The following is a 21,507-nucleotide window of genomic DNA, read 5'->3' on the forward strand; positions in this document are numbered from 1 at the left end:
TAGAGAAGCCCCAGAACCTTCTAATGTTGCTCTCTCCTCTCCGTGTCTCTCATAACAACGTTCTTCTGCACCTGCAGGATTATTTCCCCGTTCTTAATGCAGCAGGTTTGTTTCCAGGGCCTCGGGGAGGATCCCCCCCACATGCTCTGCCGTGAACTTGCCTCAGTTTTGGGGTGACTGTCCAGACCCGGCACCTGCCTGCCTTGGGCTCTTCTCTGCCCCCAGGGACACTGGCCTCTCCCTCCTCCAGCTGGAGGGCAGGCTTCTTCCAAAGTGGCAGGTGCTCTCCTGTCCTCACTGACTAGCCCTCTGACCCTCCAACCAGTGGTTTGCAAGGTTTCGAAGTCGTGGACTCCCGTTGGTACAAAGATTCTGGGCGCGAACCCCTCTACTGTGTGTGTATTTATCATACGTTGCGCACAAGAGTTACCATCCACTCTCACGGTGAGTACTTAAAGGCTGAAGTTTTGTAGTAAAAATGACTGGACAGAAGTCTTTCCCATCGTCCCCGTGGGTATCAGTGTGCATCCCACGCTGGCGGCCGCACCGCAAACCCCTGGGGGCCCATCAGAACCCACAGCCCCTTCTCAGCTCTGCCCACAAGGGCTTGGCCTGGGGCTGTGTCAGCCCCACCCAGGGGGCCCCCTAGACCGCGTCCCCACTCGTTTCTCAGCCTTGAAGCCCCCTGCCCGTAGTGGCAGGGGTCTGTGGGAGGGAGAGGCCAAGGAGGGGGCTGTCCTCGCTTCTTGGCTTCTGGCTGGCGCAGACCAGACCCAGGGATCAGACCAGACCTGAGACCCAGGCATGGGAAGGTTGGCTCTGTGTGAACGAGAGAAAGAACGGGCCACTGGTGGTTTCCGTCCGGTTCCAGGGGCAGGGCCTCCAGAATCCCATTTCTCGCTGAAGCACAAATGTGTGGAAAGAGATGAACGTTCACACCGTCACCAGCAAAGCCCTGCCGACAGGCTGGCTGTGTGCAGAACTCAGAGCCGGGAGGGAAGGTCCACAGGGAATCCGTTCAAGAGGCTGGAGGTCGTTTGCCAAACTTTACAGATCCCGCCCACGTCATCCTCTGCTCGATCACAAGACTCTCTGCACTTCATCAATGTTGAAGGGTCCTTGTTGCCGTCCCCAGGACGCTGGGGACGCCCGTGGGGGGGGGGGGGGGGCAGGAAAGCCCACTTCCCGAGCCTGCGGCCCCTGAGGCCGGACTCTCCCCCAGCCGGGCTGCTGGCGGCGACAGAGCTTAATGAGGAGGTTCCCACGACAGGCTCGGGGGAGGGCTGTGGGAGGCGGGCAGGCGGCCAGGAGAATCCCGGAGAACGCCCAGGCCACAGCTGTCAGGCCCGCAGCCGTGACGGAAGGCGGCTCCGGGTCCAAGGAAAACAAGCTGTTGTCACTGCCCTGCCGGCAGCCAGGGGCAGCCCGCCCTGGGCGAGGGCCACCTCCGTCTCCTTCCTCAGAAGGAGCAAATGTGCAAACCCGTCCTTGTCGCATAAAAGCCAACCTGAGACACCAGAAACGTCTTTTGAAACGCGTCTTGCCGGAGAGGGGTCTCCATAGCAACCCGGGAGTGTGTGTCCATGACGAGCAGGGGTCCGGGCCGACAACAGCGCCGGGGTGCGGAGCCTGCCCCGGGCATCGGCACATGCGCGATTCTCTAGGACCGCCGCGCTGCTCTGTGACCTCGGGCAAGCCGTGGGCCCCCTGCTGTCCGCGGGGACAGAGGCGTCCCCAGGTCAGCTGGGCCAGATGGAGGTCACCTGCCGGCGGCCCAATGCCACAGCCCCCAGGGCAGCCCAGCTTCGGGCCAGGCTCTGACTGACTGGCTCCTGCCCCTTATCTATGACCCGACACCGGGAAGGGCCATGGCCACTTAAGCTGGACCCTGAAAGAAACTGCTTGGTCACGGCAGGAGGAGCGTTTCCCCGAGTAGGAAAAAGTGCACTCGTTTGTACATGTTGTCACAGTCCCGAAGGCCGGACTCGGGCAGGCTTCCCGCAGGGCTCTCCCGGGGCTGCTCCGGGTATCGGCACCCAGGGTGCAGGGCGCAGGCCAACGGCGGCCGTGAGGTGCCAGGGGTCAGAGGGCGCCTCGGGCGACCCCTCGGGGAGCCCTGGAGCCCGGACGGCCCCGGGTAAAGGCGCTGGGCCTTTACAGGCCTATGCTGACAGGTCTCCGCTGGGGCTTTAACTTGGGCCAGGCAGCTCCCTTCAGCCAGGGCAGCTGTGGGGGAGGGGCAAGGCCTGACAACCCCCTGGGGGGAAGGACTGGGCGTGTGGGTGGCACCTCCACTCGGCCTGAATTTACCCAGAAGTCCCTCCTCACCCCCCTTCACCCCCACCCCGGCCAGGACCACGGTACAGGGGCAGGAGCGCAGACAGCAGAGGCCTGGGGTCTGAGCTCCAGCTGAATGGCCGTGACCCTCTGGGGTCGGGTCTCCTGGTCCCCGGGAGAGGCCAGGCCACAGGTTCCTTGCGAGGGCGAGAGTCGCCTGGGGTGGGAGACATACGTGGGCCGGGTTCACACTCTGGGCCCACACTTGCCAGCTCTCCCACACCTCCACCCCAGGCCGGCGCTTTCCCCCAGCTTCCTCAGCTCTAAAGTGGGGATGCTCAACAAGCCGAGACCACGGAGACGACACACAGAGAGCTGGCGGCAGAGCTCGGAGCCAGGAGCAGCTGCCAAGGCTGGGCTGTGCCTCAGGTGCCATCGAGAGGAAGCCGTCTGGGCAAAGGGCCTTTTCACAAGAGGAGGGGGCCCTTTAGGAGGACTTGGGACTTGCTCACTGTAACTCCGTGCCTTTGCTGGGACCTCAGCACGTCTGCGGGCACGAAGCCAGGGGAGCCCGGCCCGGGCTCAGAAGCCTCGGTGGGCCGTTCAACGCCAAATAAAAGGCAACAGAGTACTTTGCCAACTACGTGCTTATTTTTGAGTCAAAAATAGTCACGGACCCGTGGCAGGTTCAAGTTGCAACGAAACTCACTTGCAGACGTCTTGGTCCCGGTTCAGCCCATTTGCTCGTCTAAAAGCCACAGTGAGCATCACACGCACGCAGGGCTGATGCAAGGGTGTGGGAGGTTTCAGACACCTTAAAGGGCTTGGCGAACTCAATTACAGGTGTCGGAAGGCTCGGCTCCGATCAAGTAGGAAAGAAAACAGGGAAGCACGGGTCCACGTGTGGTAGGAGCTGCTTGCTTCTAATTATACAAAGAGGCCACGAAATTCCCAGGAGTTACCGAAAGATCCCCGTTACGATTGATTTCCACTCTCGCGGTGAGGCAGTGCATGGGCCCCACTCAGCACCGACGACAAGGCCTGGAAAGTAGGTGTTATGACCCCCGCTTGCAGGTGACAGACCTGAGGCCCAGGGAGGTACCGTGACCCGCACAATGTACAGCCAGGAGTACGATCGGGACTTTAGGGCTGGACCCAAGCCCTCCCCGCAGGACGCGCGTCCCCCCCCACCAGGCGAGCTTGTTAACATGCAAATCCTGTCTAGTGGCTCTGGGTGAGGCCTGAGCCTCCACGTCTGACAGGTTCCCGGTGACGCGAGGCTGCCGGTCTGCGGACCGCTCGCCGCGTAGCGAGGCTCCCACAGTGCACACTGAAAAGGGTTTCTGGGTGAATACCTTTGAGAAAGTCTGGACTCAACAAAATGAAACCAGTTTCCTTATGCCGGGACCTCCCAAAGCCTTGAAAATGCCGGTGAGGCATCGTCAACATCCAAGAGGAAGAGACAATACGTAACTGCAAGGTGTTAGCCGCGAGGACGGGCGAGGAACGCACCGGATTCCACGCGGGTTTACAGGGGACACTGAGGACAATGCACGCGGCACCTAGCTTACCCGGCCTGTGGTCCGGCCCCGCCCGCTCCCCGCCCCCCACCACCCCGGTCCCCCGGCCTCGCTGCCGCCCCAGCCGCCGCGGAGCGCACGCGTGTACCTTTCGCAGACACGCACGGTCCAGGCGGCGATGATCCACAGCGAGATGCTGAACACCAGCAGCACGGTGCCGGGGCAGATGGTCATGAGGGTCTTCATGACGAAGCGGGTGTTGAAGTTGATTTTGTTGAGCGCCCCGATGCTGCGGGACGAGGCGTCCGTGAACAGCTTGCTGTGCAGCAGCATGACGCGGGCAATCAGGTACAGGCGCAGGAACATGGGGATGGACAGGATGATGTCCACGTCGGCCTCCGCCCGCGACGGCGTGTAGGAGAAGGCCAGGCGCGCCGTCCAGAAGAACTTGTACTCGCCGGGGACGGGGTGGATGGCGCACACCAGCATCTCCAGGCTGATGCGCAGGACGCGCTCGCAGGTCATGGCTATCCGCCAGTCGTCCGCGCCATTGTCAATCACGAAGAGCTGGGGGGGCAGAGAGCGCGTTAGAGGGGCCAGGGCTCGCCTGGGGCCTCCGGGGAAGGGCCGCGAAGGGGAAGAAGAGGCTCTCGTTTATATTCACAACAGGACGCTGGGCCCCCGCCAGGCCCTCGAGGGGACGCGGAGAGGAAAAGGTGTTTCCTACGCGAGCGAACTCCCAAGGCTGGTGTAGACGCCCGTCCCCGGCAGAGGAGGGATGCCAAGGGCAGCCAGCACCTCGTCCCCACGACGCAGCAGAGTGTTCGCGTGGGGGCCCTAGAGCCAAACTGGCTGGGTCCGGACCCTGAGCCCAACACTAACCAGCACTGGGATCCTGGGGACGTTAGTGAGCCTCACTGTGCCTCAGTTTCCTCATCCGGGGACCAGACAGCACCTGCTATGCAGCCACCACTGGGAGGCTGTGACGGATTAGCCTACGCGACAGGCTTGGCCCCGAGCCGGCACCCAGGAAGCGTTAGCGGTGAGGACTCCGGGCACCACAGACGGACGGGGTCCCGCCTTTCTGTAAAATGAGGGTTGGGCCCAGTGATGGCTGCGGACCTTGGGGCCCTCCCCCGGCTTGAAGCGGAGATTCCTGCTGCCGTGTGGCCGGGCCTGGCTGGCGCTGGGGTTCACATGTGGGGATGTCACATATGGGGATGGCCCTGGCCCCGTTCTCAAGGACCGTCCCGCCTGAGGATGCGAGGTCAAACAGAACAGCTCGGACGGAGCGCAGCCTCCGCGAGGGGCACCGGGAGAGGGCGCTGAGCCCAGCCGCCAGCCGGGACTCCCCTCCCGCCTCCCCCAGGGCAGCCGAGCAGGGGGCTCCCGGACGCAGGTTTCCACCGTCCCCAGACACAGAAAGGCCCTAGTGGCTGCTCCGTGGGTGCCCTCTGCTCCTAAGTGCCACTGACAGGCCACGCCATGGCCGTGTGACTGCTGGCCAGACTCTTCCCACACACAACGAAAACCATCCACCTGTGACAACCAGCGTCGGGTTACTATAGAAACTGGGTTCACTGTGGGCAGGAGCTGAGGCAGTGAGTGGCAGACCTCCCAGACTCCCCGGTGGGGAGGGAGACGGGAAGGCTCTGCCCGGCTTGACAGGAAGGTGCCGGCCCCCCACCCCCCTGGGGGGTACCACGTGCCCCTCAAGGGCCTGCTGGTGTCAGTTTCCCGGGGGGGGGGGGGGCGTGGGGGTCGAGGCCAGTGAGCGGCACTGGAGTGTCTACACCCAGTTATTAGCTGTGTGACCTCAGGCAGGTCAGACCGCTTCTCTGAGCCTGTCTCCACGTCTGTCCCGGGACTGTTAGTGTTGACCCTGCCCGCCTCGGGGGGCCAGCGTCGGGATCCAGTAAGACGGATGATACGAGGAAGTGTGCATCAGCAACCTCTCCACATACGTGAGGCATCCAGGCGGCCGGCCCGGGGGTGGGGGGGGTGGGAGGGGCACTCACACACGGCGTGGGGGAGCGATGGACGGATGGACGGACGGCCATTCCCAGCTGCAGACTGAGAGCCTCTGCCAGATGGGGCTCCAGTGCAGGGACCCACAGGCTGCAGGGTGGCCAGTGTGTCCCAGGAGATCCCACTGCTGTCCCCCATGAGGACACCCTCACGCCCACTCCCATCTGACCCCTGGAGCCCCAGGACGGCCTCGCTGCTCCCAGACTTAGGAAGGACCCCACCCTGCCACGTCCTCCCTCAACTTCCTCCACGGCCCTTACAAACTGCAGATCTTGGGGCGCGTGGGGGGCTCAGTCAGTTAAGCATCTGACTCCTGATCTCGGCTGAGGTCATGATCTCATGGTCTGTGGGATCGAGCCCCACGTCGAACGCTGTGCTGACAGCATGGAGCCTGCTTGGGACCCTGCCCTTCCCCTGCGCGCGCGCGCGTTCTCTCAAAATAAATACATAAACTTAAATAAAATAACAACTTGCAGATCTCAATATGTACCCGTCATGTTTCCTCGGTCCTTGTGGGTCTCTCCCCCCGGGACGCCAGAACTGCTCGGACAGTTTGCTAAGGACACCCCTGCCCGGGGCCATCCAGACCAAGCGGATCCGGAGCTCTGAGTGTGAGGCCCCGGCACTGGGTGTTTTCTTCGAGCTCCCCAGCCGACCGGAGCGCCACCGGGCCGGGGGTCCGGCGATCACAGCGGGAACTCCAGAGGGACAGGGGCTGTGTCCTCCGTGTTCCCTGTGACGCCTCTGTGCCCAGCCCAGCTCCTCACATAGACCAGGTGTTTGATGACTGCTTTCCGTGGGGGCCGGCGTGGCTGAGCTCTCCCCTCGGGCTGGGTCTCCTCCTCTGAGGACTGAGGGGCAGGTCAGATGGTCCCCCGTCTGGCTTGGCCCTCCCACCTCTCTCTCCTCCAGAGCCTGGGTAGACGGTCACTGGGACGAAGGGTGTGCAGGGAGGGGACCGTGTCTCCAGCACCTGGGTGGGTGGTCACTGGGACGTCGGTGACTGAAGGGTGTGTGTGGGGGGGGGGGAGGGGGACAGACCATGTCGAATGGAAAAGCGCAATGTCTCTCGCTGACCACCCGGAGCGGAAGTCCCCACGAGAAACTCACTCCTAAGCCTGAGACCAATGAAATACCTAACGATTCATCCGACGCCGTGGGAAGGACACCCGCCGATGCCCAGGGGTGGTCCAATCTGGAACAAAGTGTCCCAGGTGAACTTCAAGCCCAGAAAGTTCTGGAGCCAATCTGGAACCAGGATCTCAAGCAGCATGGACCAGAGGGGTGAGGACCCTCCTCCCCTGAGCCCCAGCCACGCACCCTGGTTCCGGGGCAGCCTCTGTGCCCCGAGGATGCGGACGTGGGGGCCCTCGAGGTCTGCTCTGGGCAGCCATGGGGCAGAGGCCTCGGAGGCCCGTCCAGGCTGACCGTGAGCGCCCTCCCACGGTCGCCCCAAACACCGGCCACGTCGTCCCAGATGCTGAGAGCTCCTGTCCCCGAGGTAAGGGTGACCTGGGACCAGCGAGCAGCGCCCTGACTCGAGTCCGCTCCACACGTGACCCTCTGCCACCCGAGCAGCGGATCTAGAGCCCCGAGGACACGCAGCCGTTCCTGCCACCCCGACACCTTCAGTACAACCCCGACAACACGGAGCAGTTAGTGAGAGCCGACCACAGACGTGCAGCGGGGCCCCTGAGCCGGTGACCGCGGCCGAGCGCGGGGCACTCGCGGAGCCTCCAGCGGGCCCGAACCATCTCCCGTGAAGCCCGTTTGCTAACGAGATGTGGACGCTGTCCCGTGATGTTCTGGACGCCGTACGGCGAGTGACAGACAGAGCGGCCGCGTGGGGAGAGGCGGTTGCCAGTGCGTCGTCTGCTGACCCTCGTGGCCTCGTGGCTGAGCGCCACGGCCTCTGGCCACGCATCACGAGGGGGGCCGTCTCACACACTCCCAGCCCAAGAAACGACCCACGCTCAAAATTCCCAGTATGATTTCTACCGAATGCACGGGACCTTCACGGCACGGTGAAGTCAGACCAGTGCGCGCGTGACCTCGGGCACAGCAGGCACATGCTCAGAGAGCGACGGCCAACGCTTTCCCACACGGAGAAGGGGACGCTGGGCGGCGGTGCGGTTACGACCCGGCCGGTGGCAACCATTTCACAACGTAGATGTGAAACGTGTGTGATTTTATTTGTCAATCATTCCTCAACACAAAAGAGCCAGGCAGGCGAGGACACAGCGGGCACCTAAATATGGGTCCGACATTCGCCCAGGAACCGGCTTGTGACCTCAGACAGCCCCAGCACAGACAGGCAGGATGGGGAGCCTCTGCGGAAGCTTCTGGAGCGAGGCGGGCCTGGCAGAGCCTGGAAGGCCTGTGTCAGGCAAACCCGGGATGGCCACATTCCTCCCGTCCCCCTCGTACCACCAGCCCCCCCCCCCCACCCCCAGCCTGCATCCTCACACAGGGCTCTGCCTCTCCTCCCAGAGGGAGGTGGCTGTTCCCCAGCCCGGAGGGAATCCCAGCTGGGCCGCAGCCTTGCTGTGGCCTCGGGACATTAGACGCAGCAGCGGAGGGAGAAGGGGCGCAGCGGGGCACCGCCCGCAGGGAAGCCCGTCCAGACTGCTGAACCGTGCCTCACTCAGCCGGCTGGACGGAAGGGTCCCGCAACTCGCCCGCCCGCCCAACACTTGCCTCCTCCTGCCACGGCCCAGAAGGCACCGCCGCACCCCTCCGGCCCTGCATGCCGGCCTGGCCTGTCGAGCATCTGGGCGCCTCTCCGGGGAGGGGACCCTGACGAGGGCACTCCCGCTTCCCGCACCTCTACCCCATCCCGCGGACGCGGCAGGTCACGTATCCGACAGTAGCTCAGAACCTTCAGGAAGCTGCTGTGTACGTGGTGCAGGATCCCGCCTGCTAAGTGCTTCCCACGTGCGAGCCTGAGTCAAAGAACAAGGGCAAGTCGGAACTTACCGGGTGTGCAGGGGAGAAAAAGTGCAGGCAGCTTGGGGACAGTGACTCTTGCCGGCAAATCTGGGGGGTAAACCGATGAGCGGGCAACGAGCAAAGAGGTCAGTGTGAGCGTTCTTGCACTGAACGGCCGGTTAGACGTAGAAAACACCCAATCTATGTTGTTTATGGGGGCGCCTGGGGGGCTCAGTCGGTTAAGCATCTGACTTCGGGGTGAGGTCACGATCTCACAGTTCGTGAGTTCGAGCCCCTTGTCGAGCTCTGTGCTGACAGCTGGGAGCCTGGAGCCTGTTTTGGATTCTGTGTCTCCTGCTCTGCCCCTCCCCCGCGCTCGCTTGCTCTCTCTCTCTCAAAAAATAAACATTAAAAAAAATTTCTTTTCATAAAAAAAAAGAAAACGCCCTATCTCCATTGTTTATGATTCTCCAGAAACACTCGCATTTTAGCTGTGGCTCTCGGTGCAGCACAGACAGCTGTGTCTGCGAAGCCGGCGGGATCCTCCCGGACGCAGCCCTGCCTCGGCGAGACCATCCCCACGCTTCCCTCTGGGAGCCGCTCCCAGAGTCGCCAGGCCGCTCACTGGCTCCGGCAGCCCGACTCTGCAGGGCCGTCCGGTCACCCCAGGACCCCAGTCCCTGCGGCGCCCGAACCCACAGGTGCTTCTGGCCGCAGGGCCCGGACGGGCGGTCTGGACAAGCGGCGGATCCCAGAGGCTCCGGAGTCTCCCCGACACAGCAGGACCCCGCCAGCCAGGCCCGGGAGCCCCTGCCCTTCCCTCCAAGGCACACAGGGGACCAGCCTGTTGTGTTTGGAGGTGATTCACCGGATTCACCAGCTCCCCCATTCTACTCGGAAAGGCCGAGGTCTTTCAGTTGCTTTATGTGAGCAACACCTTTCATCAAAATGCTCTCAGCTATTGGGGGAGATCCTGCTGAGACGTTTTCTTACTAACCTGGCAAACTTTGATTCTCGTGCAAGTATGAATTTTTATTTATTTTTATTTATTTATTTTTTAATATTTTCATGTTTATTTATGAGAGAGAGAGAGAGGGAGACAGCATGAGCGAGGGAGGGGCAGAGACGGGGGAGACACAGAAGCCGAAGCAGGCTCCAGGCTCCCAGCTGTCAGCACAGAGCCCGACGCGGGGCTCGAACTCACAGACCGCGAGATCGTGACCTGAGCTGAAGTCGGATGTTTAACTGACTGAGCCACCCAGGCGCCCCTGAATTTTTTTTAATTAAAGGAGAGAAAGCACAAAAGGCTTTTTGTGTTCTCTGCTGTTCTCTCTCTAGAAGAAAAACTCCATGGAGATTTTCACCATTTAAAAAAATATATGCAGAACAAAAGCAAAAGAAAGAAACTAAAAATTTTCTTAAAATCTAGTAATAATAATATATTATGTAAAAAATATATATATATATATTTTTTTAAATTCTAGAGCATATATTATGCACATATACCAGGACTATGGGGGTTTCCATGGAAACAACATCACAAGTCCTGTAATACCTAATTAGGTTTCCCCAAGGACAAGAACTGATTGCCAGGGGTGAAATGCATGTCCGGGTTTGCAGGGATGGTTAACATAAACCTCCCTTCAGTAAACGTGCCGCGGACCTGCCGAAGAAAGGGACGAGGGGAGCGAAGGCATATCAAATGTACCTCTGAGAGAGGCCAGCTCGTTCGGGGACGGCCAGAAAGGTCTGCCCCCACTGCCACCAAGACTCAGTGGCCGGGGGACGCCCTAGGCGGCTCTGCGTCGAAGAAGGAATCCTCCCCATCTGACACCGTCGTGACCGACTGAGTCAAGGGATGCCGGGCCACGTGTGAAGTCCCACGGTGGCTCTCCAGCCCTGCCGGGCCAGGGTCGCCCCTGGTGCCGCTCCATGGGGCAGAGTCTACCCCCGGTCTCCTGCCAGGTGCATGAGAGCCCACGGGGACTCCTGAGCCTGAAGTTTGCTTGGGACAGTCCGAGACCGGTGGTGACCATGAATCCTTCCTGTCCCCAGTTCTCAGAGAATGAAAGCCAGTCCCAGCATTTGAGGGCACAAGTAATCTTCACTCACACAACGAGAACGTCTTCACCCCCGACACGATACCACTGGGGATGAGCATTTAGTCACTGACTATCCATGCACGTCCTCTTCCCTCTCTGGTCCTCGGATCCCTCCTCTGTGACACGGACGGGTGGGTCCATTTGTGATTTTCCATTTTCTCCCAGACATGGAGCCGTTTCTTCCAATGAGATTTTTCATATAAGTCCAATATGGGGAAGAGATCAACTCAGAGCTGTTTAGGGTAGCGGTAGGGGAGGGGGTTGAGGCATCCACGAGAGTCCTCCGGCTGGGGCATCGGGGAGGGCGGCGAGGGGCGTTCGAGGGGCTCAGGGCCGGGGCTGGTGCCTGTGCCGAGGCCACCCCGGGCCCGAAAGCTAGGGGTCTGTCCACAGTCCTGTCTGGGGCATGTATCTACGGCAGCAGCGGCTGTGTTTTCTGGATTGTCCCCAGGTTAGGCCAACAGGACCCTGCCACTCCATTGTCTCAGCTGGTCTGTCCTACCTCCGCCCACCTTCTATGGCAGCCCCAGGCCTCCAGACTTGCTCTGAAGGGATTTCTGCAGGCAACAGCCGTGAGAAGGGGTCCAGGGGCCAATGTTTGGGAAGGTCTCCCGGAGATTCACTGTGCTTATTTGCATACGAAAGTTTCTGAGACTCTAAAGAAACCTGCTCAGCTTTGAGCGGTGGTTTCCCACCTATGTGACCGTGACTCTGGTCTGGGGGGAGTGGTGCTCAAGATGGACTTGGAAAGGCAGGGTGCAGGTGCTGAGGGGCGCCCCCAGACACCCACACTCGCGTGGCCCGGGACAGCGCGGCCGCGAGCTCGCCGGGGCCTCCGTCCGCCCTCCCGTCAGCCAGGCACGTCCACGGGCTCTGAGGAATTCTACTCAAAGCGGCACCGGGCGCTCACTCAGCGGCAGGCACCGCTCTGGCCGCTCCACGGACACCAGCTTCTCCAACCCCCGGGACAACCCCGTGGGACGGGCCCCATTATTATCGAATTAAAGATGAGGAAACTGAGGCCTGAGTTAGCGACACGCCCAAGGTCACACAGCCGGAAAGTGGTGGGGCTTCTAAGCCGTCTGGCTCCAGGGTCCAGGTGGATTAGCTTTCCACCTGCTGCCGTAACAAATTAGCACAAAGTTCATGACTTAAAACATGTTCTGCTCTTCTGGTTCTGGAGGCCGGAAGCCTGAAATCGGCCTCGCTGGACGGAAGCCACGGCCGTGGGCAGGGCTGGCTTCTGCTGGGCTCCGCACCCCCAGGGGATGTCCCCCACCCCTCGCTTCCTCTCCCGTCACCGGTTCTCCTCCTTTTATGAGGACACGTATGATTACGTTCAGGGTCCCCCCGGAAAATGCGGCATTTATCTCCCTGCCTCGAGATCCCGAGTTTGGCCCCATCTGCAAAGTCCTTCTGCCACACAAGGTGATATTCGCCGACCCCAGGGACCAGGCCCCCGATACTCTGGGGGGCCGTATTCAGCCTGTCACACCATGCTTTCAGCCACTGTGCTACACCAGCCTAATTTCCTAAACAATTCTGGGAGGACGTTGCCGTTAACCCTATTCTAGAGATCAGAAGGCCGGGTCTCTGAGAAGTCAGTGAGCCGGCAGGGGTCACCCAGACGGCAAAGGTCGCAGCCACAACACAAGCGGGGCCTGCGTCTGCCGCTGGGGGGCTCGGGGCGCACAGGCCCCTGGGGGCTCCGAGCAGGTGCTGTTTTTGTTGCCCCCGGAAACCTGACGAGGGCCCTCGATCCGCCGAACCCACGAGATGCGCGGACACTCCGCCATTTGCGGATCCTCTCCGGGGTTCGCGGGCACCGGGTCGAGAACCCTCGCTCTCGAAAGCAAGATCTCGGAGAGGTATTTGCGCCCCGTGTTCACTGTAGTTTACTCCCAGCGGCCAAAGATGGAAGGGGTGGCCCCAGGGCCCGTGTCAGCGGACAAGCGGACGAGGAAAACGGGCTGCGTACAGAAGATCACTCAGCTGTATGAGGAAGGCGCCGACTCTGACCCGTGCCACAGCACGCGTGGGCCCGAGGACACTGTGCTAAGCCAGACACGCCTGCCACAGAAAGACAAACCCCACCACGCCACTTACGTGAGGCCCGTAGAGTCGTGCAACTCGTAGAGACGGAAAGTAGGTGGCGGTCCCGGGGGTGGGAGGAGGGGGATGGAGTTTCGGTTTTGCAGGAAGAAGGTTCTGGAGACGGACGGCGGTGCCGGCTGTACAACACATGAAAACGTACCTAACAGCCCTGAAATGTGCACTTAGGACGGGAAATTCTGTGTTGTGTGTTTACCACAGTGTTTTAAAAAGGAACGCTTGCTTAATCCGAGCGTCCACGCGGGGAGCGGTCACGTCTGTCCCTCCTGTGGCTGGTGGGAGGAGGGGGCTCCACGGCCCTGCGCCTGTCGCTGCTGACCGCTGGCCCCTCTAGAAGCCCCGCAGCCTGGAGATCGAACAGCCAGCCCAAGTGTAGTCAGAAACAAGCACGGTGAAAGCACCGAGGACAGGCAGGAGGAGGCGGCAGGACGAGCGTCCAGCTGCTCACATGGCAGAGAATGGTTCACAGGAACCTCTGAAGGGAGCGCGGGCGCCCATGCGCATTTTGCCAAGAACCCGAAGGCCCTCTGACTTGGTAGCGACCACGCCACGCACGGCCCTCCCGCGGCCACGCACACGGCTCTGGGCAGTGCTGTCCCCGCCGCCAAGTGAGTGGGGTCATGAGATACCTGAGGATTTTTTTAAACTTCTCTGCTGTTTGCAGGAATCCAGAAGGAAGAGCCAGACCCGCTCCAAGACTCACGTCCCCTCGGGCACCGGGCCAGCCTCTCGGATAGCAACCCACCTGCCAGCCTGTCTAAGAACATCCTGTCCGGGGAAGCATCCTTCCACGGGGCCAGGGGGCAGCATGGGAAACAGCGTGATGCAGGAAAATCCGTGCCAGCGCGGCAGGTGGAGGGGAACGACCAGCGGGGGTGGGGGGGGTACCGGGGGTCAGCGCTGAGCGGGGCAGAGGGGAAGGACCAGTGGGGGCTAGGGGGGGTACCGGAGGTCAGCCCCGAACGGGGCGGAGGCACAGGGGCATGACGGTAAGTCCCGTCTGCGCTGTGGTATGAATAGGTGTCCTCACTGCAGGGATCTGGAAGGGGAACAAAGGGCCGCGACATGGCTGACGGGTGTCCCTCTGAGGCCCAGCTCGTCCCCTCCCTGCGCCCCTGCCCTGCTTCTGCAGCCACGCCACATCCTCTCCCCTTACCAGGGAGTTGTGTTAAGTGGCCTTTCATCCAGCGACAGAAGGAGGTGGGCTCTCAGTGGAGCCCAGTCTATAAATATAGGGTAACAATAGGAACCAGAATGTTCCACAGGAAACCGGCATGCCTCGCCCTCCCCACACAGAGCACGGAAGATTTTCACAGGGATTTCTGTGCACGTCTCTCCCAATTACAGTCCCAGAAAGGCAATGGCAAGCTGGTGAGTTTATTCAGGTGATATCCGTGAGACATAGTTCTCTTTAAAAGGAAGGAAATCTGCATGTTTTGTTATTCCCATCCTTCATTCCGTTTTAACTGGTCCCTGAGAGGCTTTAACTACGGCAAGAGGGATTTTGGTTACAGAGATGGCCAAACCTTGCACAGGAAGGGGAGCCCGGGGTGGGGAGGGAAGGGGGGGTTGAAGAAATCCGCCCCCCAGGGAAGTATTTTCTAAGCAGAATCCTGACCCATCCATCTGGGAAAGGAAGTCCTCTCTGGTCTGTTTTGATGGAGTCGCCTTCTCTTGCCTGTGATCCAGGGAGAAGTTTGACGTTTCTCTATCCCTGAAGGGGTCTCTGCGTGCACGTGAGCACTCGCGCGTGCACACACACACACACACACACACACACACCGGATCAAGGGCAGCTCCTCGGCCCCGCACCAAGAGCAGGAAGCCCCCAACCCCAGACCATCCCACGAGGGAGCAAGCACCCCGAAGCCAGTCTGCCCATTCCAAACGGAGATGGACGGTTCCAGAAGAAAGGGCTGTTTAAAAGCTGTAATAAATCATGTGCCCCGTGAGGTGTCAGACATGCAAACAGCGAACGCAAAGTCAGAATTGCAAGAGAAGCCGGGTTTTCAGCCACCAGCAGCCGCCCGGTTCCTTCTGGCCTCAGCACAGGCCCAGGGCCGCGCCAAGCAGTGCGCCCCCGCGGCCGGGGTCCCGCCTGTCTGCCGCTTACAGAGGGGATCCACCTGGATCCCCATCCCTGCCCCTGCAGCAGAGGGGAAGGGAGAGGGCCGTGGGGGCTGGGGCGGGAAAGGCACCCGAGGGTGTGAGGCTTACAGGCTGGGATTGGCAGACCCTGTGAAAGGCAGAAACCACGTGCCTGGGTCAGCAGTTACTAGCGTAGACCCCGACTTTTCAATTACTCGTTAATAATACTTGAAGTAAAGGAAGAATGCACCAAATCAGTACTCAGTCTTGTAACTTATTCAAGAGGCTGGGAACTACCCCCGAGGGTTAAAGGGCGGGGGCTGAGACACAACCGGAGAACGGCCGGCCAGCGCCAGACCCCAGCTCCGCCCGGGGGCCCCACGAGGCTTCGGTGCCCCCACCCCCGCCCCCCGGGCACGGAGGGGGCACAGTGCCAGGAGCTGCAGACGCGGAGCTCGGTGCTGCTCAGGGCCTTCCGCGGTGCAGGTGACCACAGGTGGCCCGCTCATGGCCTGCCGACCGGGGCCGGCCCTCTTCCTCCGCAGCCGCCCCCGCCCCCTGCCGGTCCCGTCCCTCCTCGCTCCCTCCACTTTGCCACACTGGCCGCCTCTCAGGCCGGCGAGCTTTCCCCCGGACACGCGGGGTCTGCGCGTGCTGCTCCCTCAGCTGAGAACGCCCTTCCCTTCACTCCGCGCCAGGTCGGTGGCTCTCTGTCCCCGCCAGCCAGGGCCACCCGGCTGCTCGTGGCACGTGCGCGCTTGCAGTCTCCTGGTTATTTGTGCAGCTACGAGACGGAGGCCAGGAGGCCGTCAGCCGCTGGCGGGAGGGGCCCACAGTCGAACCTGCCTCCGGGGTCCCCCCCGCGACGCCAGGTGCTTAGTGAAGAAGTCGAGGGGCGAGAAAGCGCCTTCGGGGGCTGCCCGGCAGGAAGGACACTCCGTCCTGTGGAACCGGGCCCGGCGGCGCGGGACCCCACAGCCGGCCCTGCTCCCGCGTGGCCCCGCGAGGACTCTGGGAAGACACCTGAGCTCCTGTGGAAGGAACACCGGCGTCACTTAGGCACGTCGGCTCTGCGAGTACCAGGCCCGCGGCCTGTCGTGTGTCACCAGCCCCCTCTGGGGATACAGCCGCGGCCGGGTCCCCGCAGCCCACAGCTCTGCAAGGAGCCCTTACGGCAGTGGCTGAGGTGGACACCACCTCGGGTCACTCGTAGAACACTCTCTGAAACGCCGCCCGTGGACTTCGGGAGAAGGACATGCCAACGTGTCTGGGGGACAGGGCACCGCATCCCTGGGGCCTCGGGGCCTGTGCAGCTCTCGGCTGAACAAACATGGAAGCCCCTGAACAGTCACCTTTGAAATCTGGGAGCCCCGTCCCCTCCCTGACTGGCGTCGGCCGGAAGAGGTGGCCGCCCCAGGCTGACCCCCTGACCCCCTGAGAGGGCGTCCTGGGTACACGCACGGGGATGTGTGAGAAAGGGGACACGGCAGAACCACCTCTGTGGTGACGGTGGTGAGGCCCCGTCTACTGACCACACTGGAAAGAGGCCGGGCCCTCCCAGCTGACATCTGGAAGGAAGTTGTATATAATTTACTCGATTGCCAAACATTCGGCGACACGCGTCTTCTCTGAGACACTGGATAAGGCACTGGGGGGGAGGTGTGCGGCTCAGGGAGGCCGGAGCCTCGAGGGACAGTCACCCAGACACAAGCATCGCACCCAAGAGGCACAGGGGGTGTGTTTGCGGGAGGCCCGGGCTCTGCAAGGGGGAGGGCAGGCTGGAGAGTGAGCCAGGCGAGGAGGGGCGGTGGGAGCAAAGGTGCAGAGCCGGGGCGCAGCAGGGCCGGGGACGTGGGGGGGCCGGCACTGCGTTCAGGGAGGGAAGGGCACGGCCGGACGTGACTGCGGAGCAGGGCAGGGCCAGGCCGCGGCCGCCTCGCTGGGAGATGGTGGTCCAAGGACAGCGAGGCGCTGCTGAGGTCAGACGCGTGTGTCTGTCGGATTCCTCGCGGCGACGCAGGGGGGCTGGGGGTGGGAGGGAGGCGAGGAGGCGGGGTGCCAGCAACGGGGAGACGACGGGCGGACATCGTGAACGCCCCCGTCAAAAAGTATTTTCTCTTAGAAGATGCTCACTCAGCAATGACAGAGAGCTCATGTACGCTTGAGTGCCCCCAGGACGCTTTCCCTGGCCTCCACCCCGCCCCCGCCTCCACCCACCCCCCACCCCCAGCCTCCACCACCCCCCATCTCCACCCCCCTCCCGTCTCCGCACCCCCCCACCTCCACACACACACCGCCCCCCCGCGGCCTCCACACTCCCCTGCCTCCACACCCCCTCCAGCCTCCACCCCACCCCCGCCCTCCATCCCCCCTCCCATCTCCGCATCCCCCCCCACGCCTCCAACCCTGCCCCTGCCTCCACCACCCCCCACCCCCCCACCTCCACACCCCCTCCGGCCTCCACCCCCAGGCCTCCACCGGTATCTGATCCTCCCCCCTGCCGGCCTCCACTGCTCTTTGTTGTTGGTCGGTCTGCAACGCATTACGTGAGGAGCGTCCTCCCCGCCCCCTGTCTGCGATCGGCCGAGGGCAGCACCCGCCTTGCACACTGCTCTAAATTCCACCTGCCAGGCCTGGTGCCCGCCATGCCGCTGACACCCAACCACACACACGCGTGCTTTTGTGCACACACAGATGTGCAGGTGTAATTTTTAATTGCGTCAACAATTTAGGTGCAGCCACTGCCCGGCTACAATTCATCTGTCCACAAAGACTCAGCGAACTGAGTGCAAATTCGCAGTTTGGGGGACGAGTCACGACTCGAGACCTGCTGTGTCCATAAAGCCGTGGGTTCAGAGGTGTGTGAGGCGGGGGCCCCGGGGGAGGAACGTGCCCGCCCCCTCCCCCCCCCCGGGACGCTGCACAGACTCGCGCAGGTGTGCGAGCTGCTTGTCATCCAGGGCGGGACAGGACGTGGCGTCCAGAGGCACGGACCCAGCTTGTCTGATCGTATGGTTTGCTTTTGTGATGAATGGTCGGGTTTTTCAAATGAAGCTGGTGGGATCGAAACAGCCATTAAACCAGGAAATGAAAAGGGCGTTTGGGAGCTGGGACCCAGGCGTGAGCCGACCGTGCGTGCGGAAGCAGGGGCTGTTCTGCCTGCCTTGTGACGCACCCCGGACAAACTGTGACCTTAAAAAGCTGGTCTTCGACAGAGCCCGCTGGCTGCCAACGCGGCCAGTCCCACGAGAAAAGGGAGGAAGGCCGCCCGGGTTCTCACCTCATCTCTCCCAAGAGCAGGAGGCAGACGCATCCTCCCTTGGGGTCTTTCAGTGCCCGTATTCATGGTACCATATCACCATGCACGCTTCGGGCAGGGCTGTGCTGACTCCTGGAGACAAGCAAAGACGGTGGGACAGACAGAGTGGGGTTCAAATCCTCGTCCACACACCAGCTGTGCGGTCTGGGAGAGCTAATTAACCCATCTGAGACTCAGTGTCCCGAGGAGGCAATGTCGCAGTCCGCGGGGAAGGAGGGATGGATATTGGGAGAAATAAACATCATGTCACCGAAACCACCAGCCCAAAGAGGTCTTCCTGGACACCCCACCCTCCCTGGGGCCCCATCAGCCTCCATCGCCGCCCCACTTTGTTCTCTGTCCTCGTCTCCACTGACAGGGGCCCACCCGATCCTTGTGGTGGCACACCTTCCCCACCGGACAGAAGCTGGAGGGCAGGGGTCGTACCCGTCACGTTCATTGTCGTGTCCCCAGTGCCTGGGAACGAGCGAGCACCCTTCCGAGTTCTAGTACCTGAACTTGGACGGGGAAGACAGCGCCGGGCACACAGTGGGAGCCCAAGGGCTGGTGGTCAGTCCGACCCCGACACCTGGGCGGCCCAGCGCGTGGAGCCGGCAGCCAGCTCTGGCCAGGGTCGAGTCCATAACTCGCTGTGTGGACTTGGGTGAGTCTCCTCCCCCTTGGGGCCTCAGTTTCCTCATCTGTTCAAGGAGGAGGGCGGTCTGAAGATGACCGTTGGGGACCCTCCAGCATTCCCTGGCCACACACGGGCTCTGAACAGGACAGGACCCTGGGAACAGCCGGCCCCGGCGCATGTGTGACCCTCAGCTCTGCAATCCCCATGCAGGAGAAACCAGAGGCCTGGGTATGGCTGCTGGGAAGAGGTGGGTGTGGGAGGAGCCAGCAGCCGCCGGAAGCCCCCTCCCCCACTCCCTCAGCCTCACGGCCCAGCATCAGGCCTGGAGGGTCACCAAGACTTACCGGGACAGGGAAGCTCACCTCTTAGCCTTAGACCTGGCTTGAAAACCCAGGAAGGAAGTGGGGAGGCGAGGAGGGGAGGAGGGCAGGAAACAGGTGGGCATGAGCTAGCTGGTGGGGTCCTCACGGCAGCCTGGCGGTATCATTACCCCCCATTCACAGCCCAGGGGGCACTGGTAACACCCGGAAGCGAAGCGGCCAGTGACAAAGCAGGAAACACAGCCGAGCCTTCACCTGGACGCTCCCCACGCGGAGCACCATGGTGGGCATTCACCCCCAGCCCAGCACTCAGGACTGTTCATCAGGGTTCACGCCAAGCGTAAATCAAGGCTGCTTCTGGAGGAGGCGTCGTCCCCTCCGAGGGAGTGACAGGTTGAGAAGCGCTGACGTGCCCAAGGGCTCCGGGGGGGGGGGGGGGGGGGGGGGGAGGGAGCACCTGCCTGTGCACCTGTGGCTCCGTCCTCACCACTGGTGAGCAGCTCGGACCCCACACGAGGAGAAGAGCTGGGCCCCGCGAGGCACCATTCTTGCCGAGGCCACGCAGGCGGGCGGCGCGTTATACGACCCTCACACGCACTGTGCTTCTCTTATGTTAATATAATGTTTGGCACACAGAAAGCACGCTGCATGTAATGATTTTTACTGTCACGAGACCGCGAACGCCATCCAACGGAGATGAACAGAGGCACATGCCCTCCGGTCTCAGTCAGCACTGTCACCAGACGGCCAGGGTCACTCTCTGTGACGGGGCCAAAGTTCAGGATCACTGCTACTCACTGGGTGAATGCCCGGCGGTCCCCCGCATTTGCCTGTCCCGGTCAGGGCCCAGTGCAAACGGCCCCGCCCTGGTCAGAGCCTCCAGGCCCACAACCTGAAGCTGCCAGGGGTCCTGTCCCCTCCCCTGCACGGGATCACGGAGGAATTCAGCTGAACATGCCCCAAAGACTGGCAGGTGGGTGGGGCTTAGCTCCCAGGATAGCCGGGAGAGACCCCCCCGGGGACAGGTGCCCTGGGGACAGGGAGGCAGCAGCTGGCTGCAAGCCGGCCCTGACCTGCACCAGGCAGAGTGCAGGACCCTAGGACGGTCACCGAGATCCCTTCTGCAGCTGGACTTAAGTGGCTTTGAGTGCTGGGGTATCTGGGGCTCTGCACCCCAGGTCAGGAGATAGCTGCCCTGCCCTTCACTCTCTGGACAGTCCTGGGCACGTCCCTTGACCTCTTGGCCCCCCCCCCGGCCGCCCCAGGGCCTAAACACCGGTCTAGTCGTGCGTCTCACGTGTGGGAGACAGCTTTGCAGAAGCGTAGAGTCCTGACCAAACATAAGGGACTCTGACTTTACTATTTCGTCACTGTGCTGTTTCGGATGGTGTCGCTGGCCGTGTTCATACGGAACAGATCACATGAGCAGCTCACTCTGAAATAAAAGGACGGCCTTGTCCCTCCCTGTGCCCCAGCCGGCGGATCGCCCACCGCCTGGAACCACGAGTGACCACCCACCCCTGCCGGAGAAGAAGCTGTACGTTCCTTCCTTGACCATCCAAACTGTCGAATCCCTGCTGGGGCAGGGCCCAGGGCTCCTGCTGGACACCGTGGCGGCCTCCGTCAGTCTCAGAGCGCGGCGGCCCCACGGCAGGACACGCACGAGGAAGCCAGGGCTGGCTCGGGGTTCTCCTGAGCCAAACTCTCACCGAGGAGATGATGCTACGGGCCTGGGTTTGCGGTGGGGTCCCTGTGGGCAGCTCCAGAGCTGGCCTGGTGACACCCGGCCAGAATGCGGGACCCGCAGGGAGAGCAAACAGCACGCAGCCCTTTGCAGACCCCGCTGGCGCCTCCTCCCTGGGCACCAGTGGTGCCAGCCGGCCTGAGGAGGGGTCTTCCCGGGCGCCCAGGGAGCAGCATTCCTTCTTCCCTAGAATCCAGGCTTCCCCAAGAGACACCTGCTAGGAGGAAACACATAAAAACTCTACACTGAGCTGGCCGGGGGTCTCCAGCCTCCAGCCTCCTCTGTTTGAGACTCTGGGGCAGACCAGGGGGAGAGGGAGGGGGAAGACCCCCCCACACCCAGGGGCGGCCCTCCAGTCTTAGGTGGGGAGCCCCGCTTCTTCTCTCACTGTCCCTGACTAAAGAAAACGGTTCGTCTCGGAGAACGGGAGAAGGCCCTTTGTGTTCTGAGACG

General features: G+C 62.1%; 1 protein-coding gene across 4 annotated transcripts in view; it reads right to left on the minus strand.

The window, feature by feature from the left end:
- KCNN3 (potassium calcium-activated channel subfamily N member 3) overlaps positions 1–21,507 on the minus strand; it is a 115,407-nt gene that overhangs the window by 43,286 nt on the left and 50,614 nt on the right. For all 4 annotated transcript variants that reach the window (XM_053908732.1, XM_019431497.2, XM_053908733.1 and 1 more), the window contains one exon: positions 3,946–4,364. In XM_053908732.1, the coding sequence (XP_053764707.1) occupies positions 3,946–4,364 (419 nt within the window). The remainder of the gene's footprint in view (positions 1–3,945; positions 4,365–21,507) is intronic.

Source organism: Panthera pardus, unplaced genomic scaffold (genome assembly GCF_024362965.1).
Source record: "Panthera pardus isolate Hobbes unplaced genomic scaffold, ASM2436296v1 HiC_scaffold_21, whole genome shotgun sequence".
NCBI classification, from domain to species: Eukaryota; Metazoa; Chordata; class Mammalia; order Carnivora; family Felidae; genus Panthera; species Panthera pardus.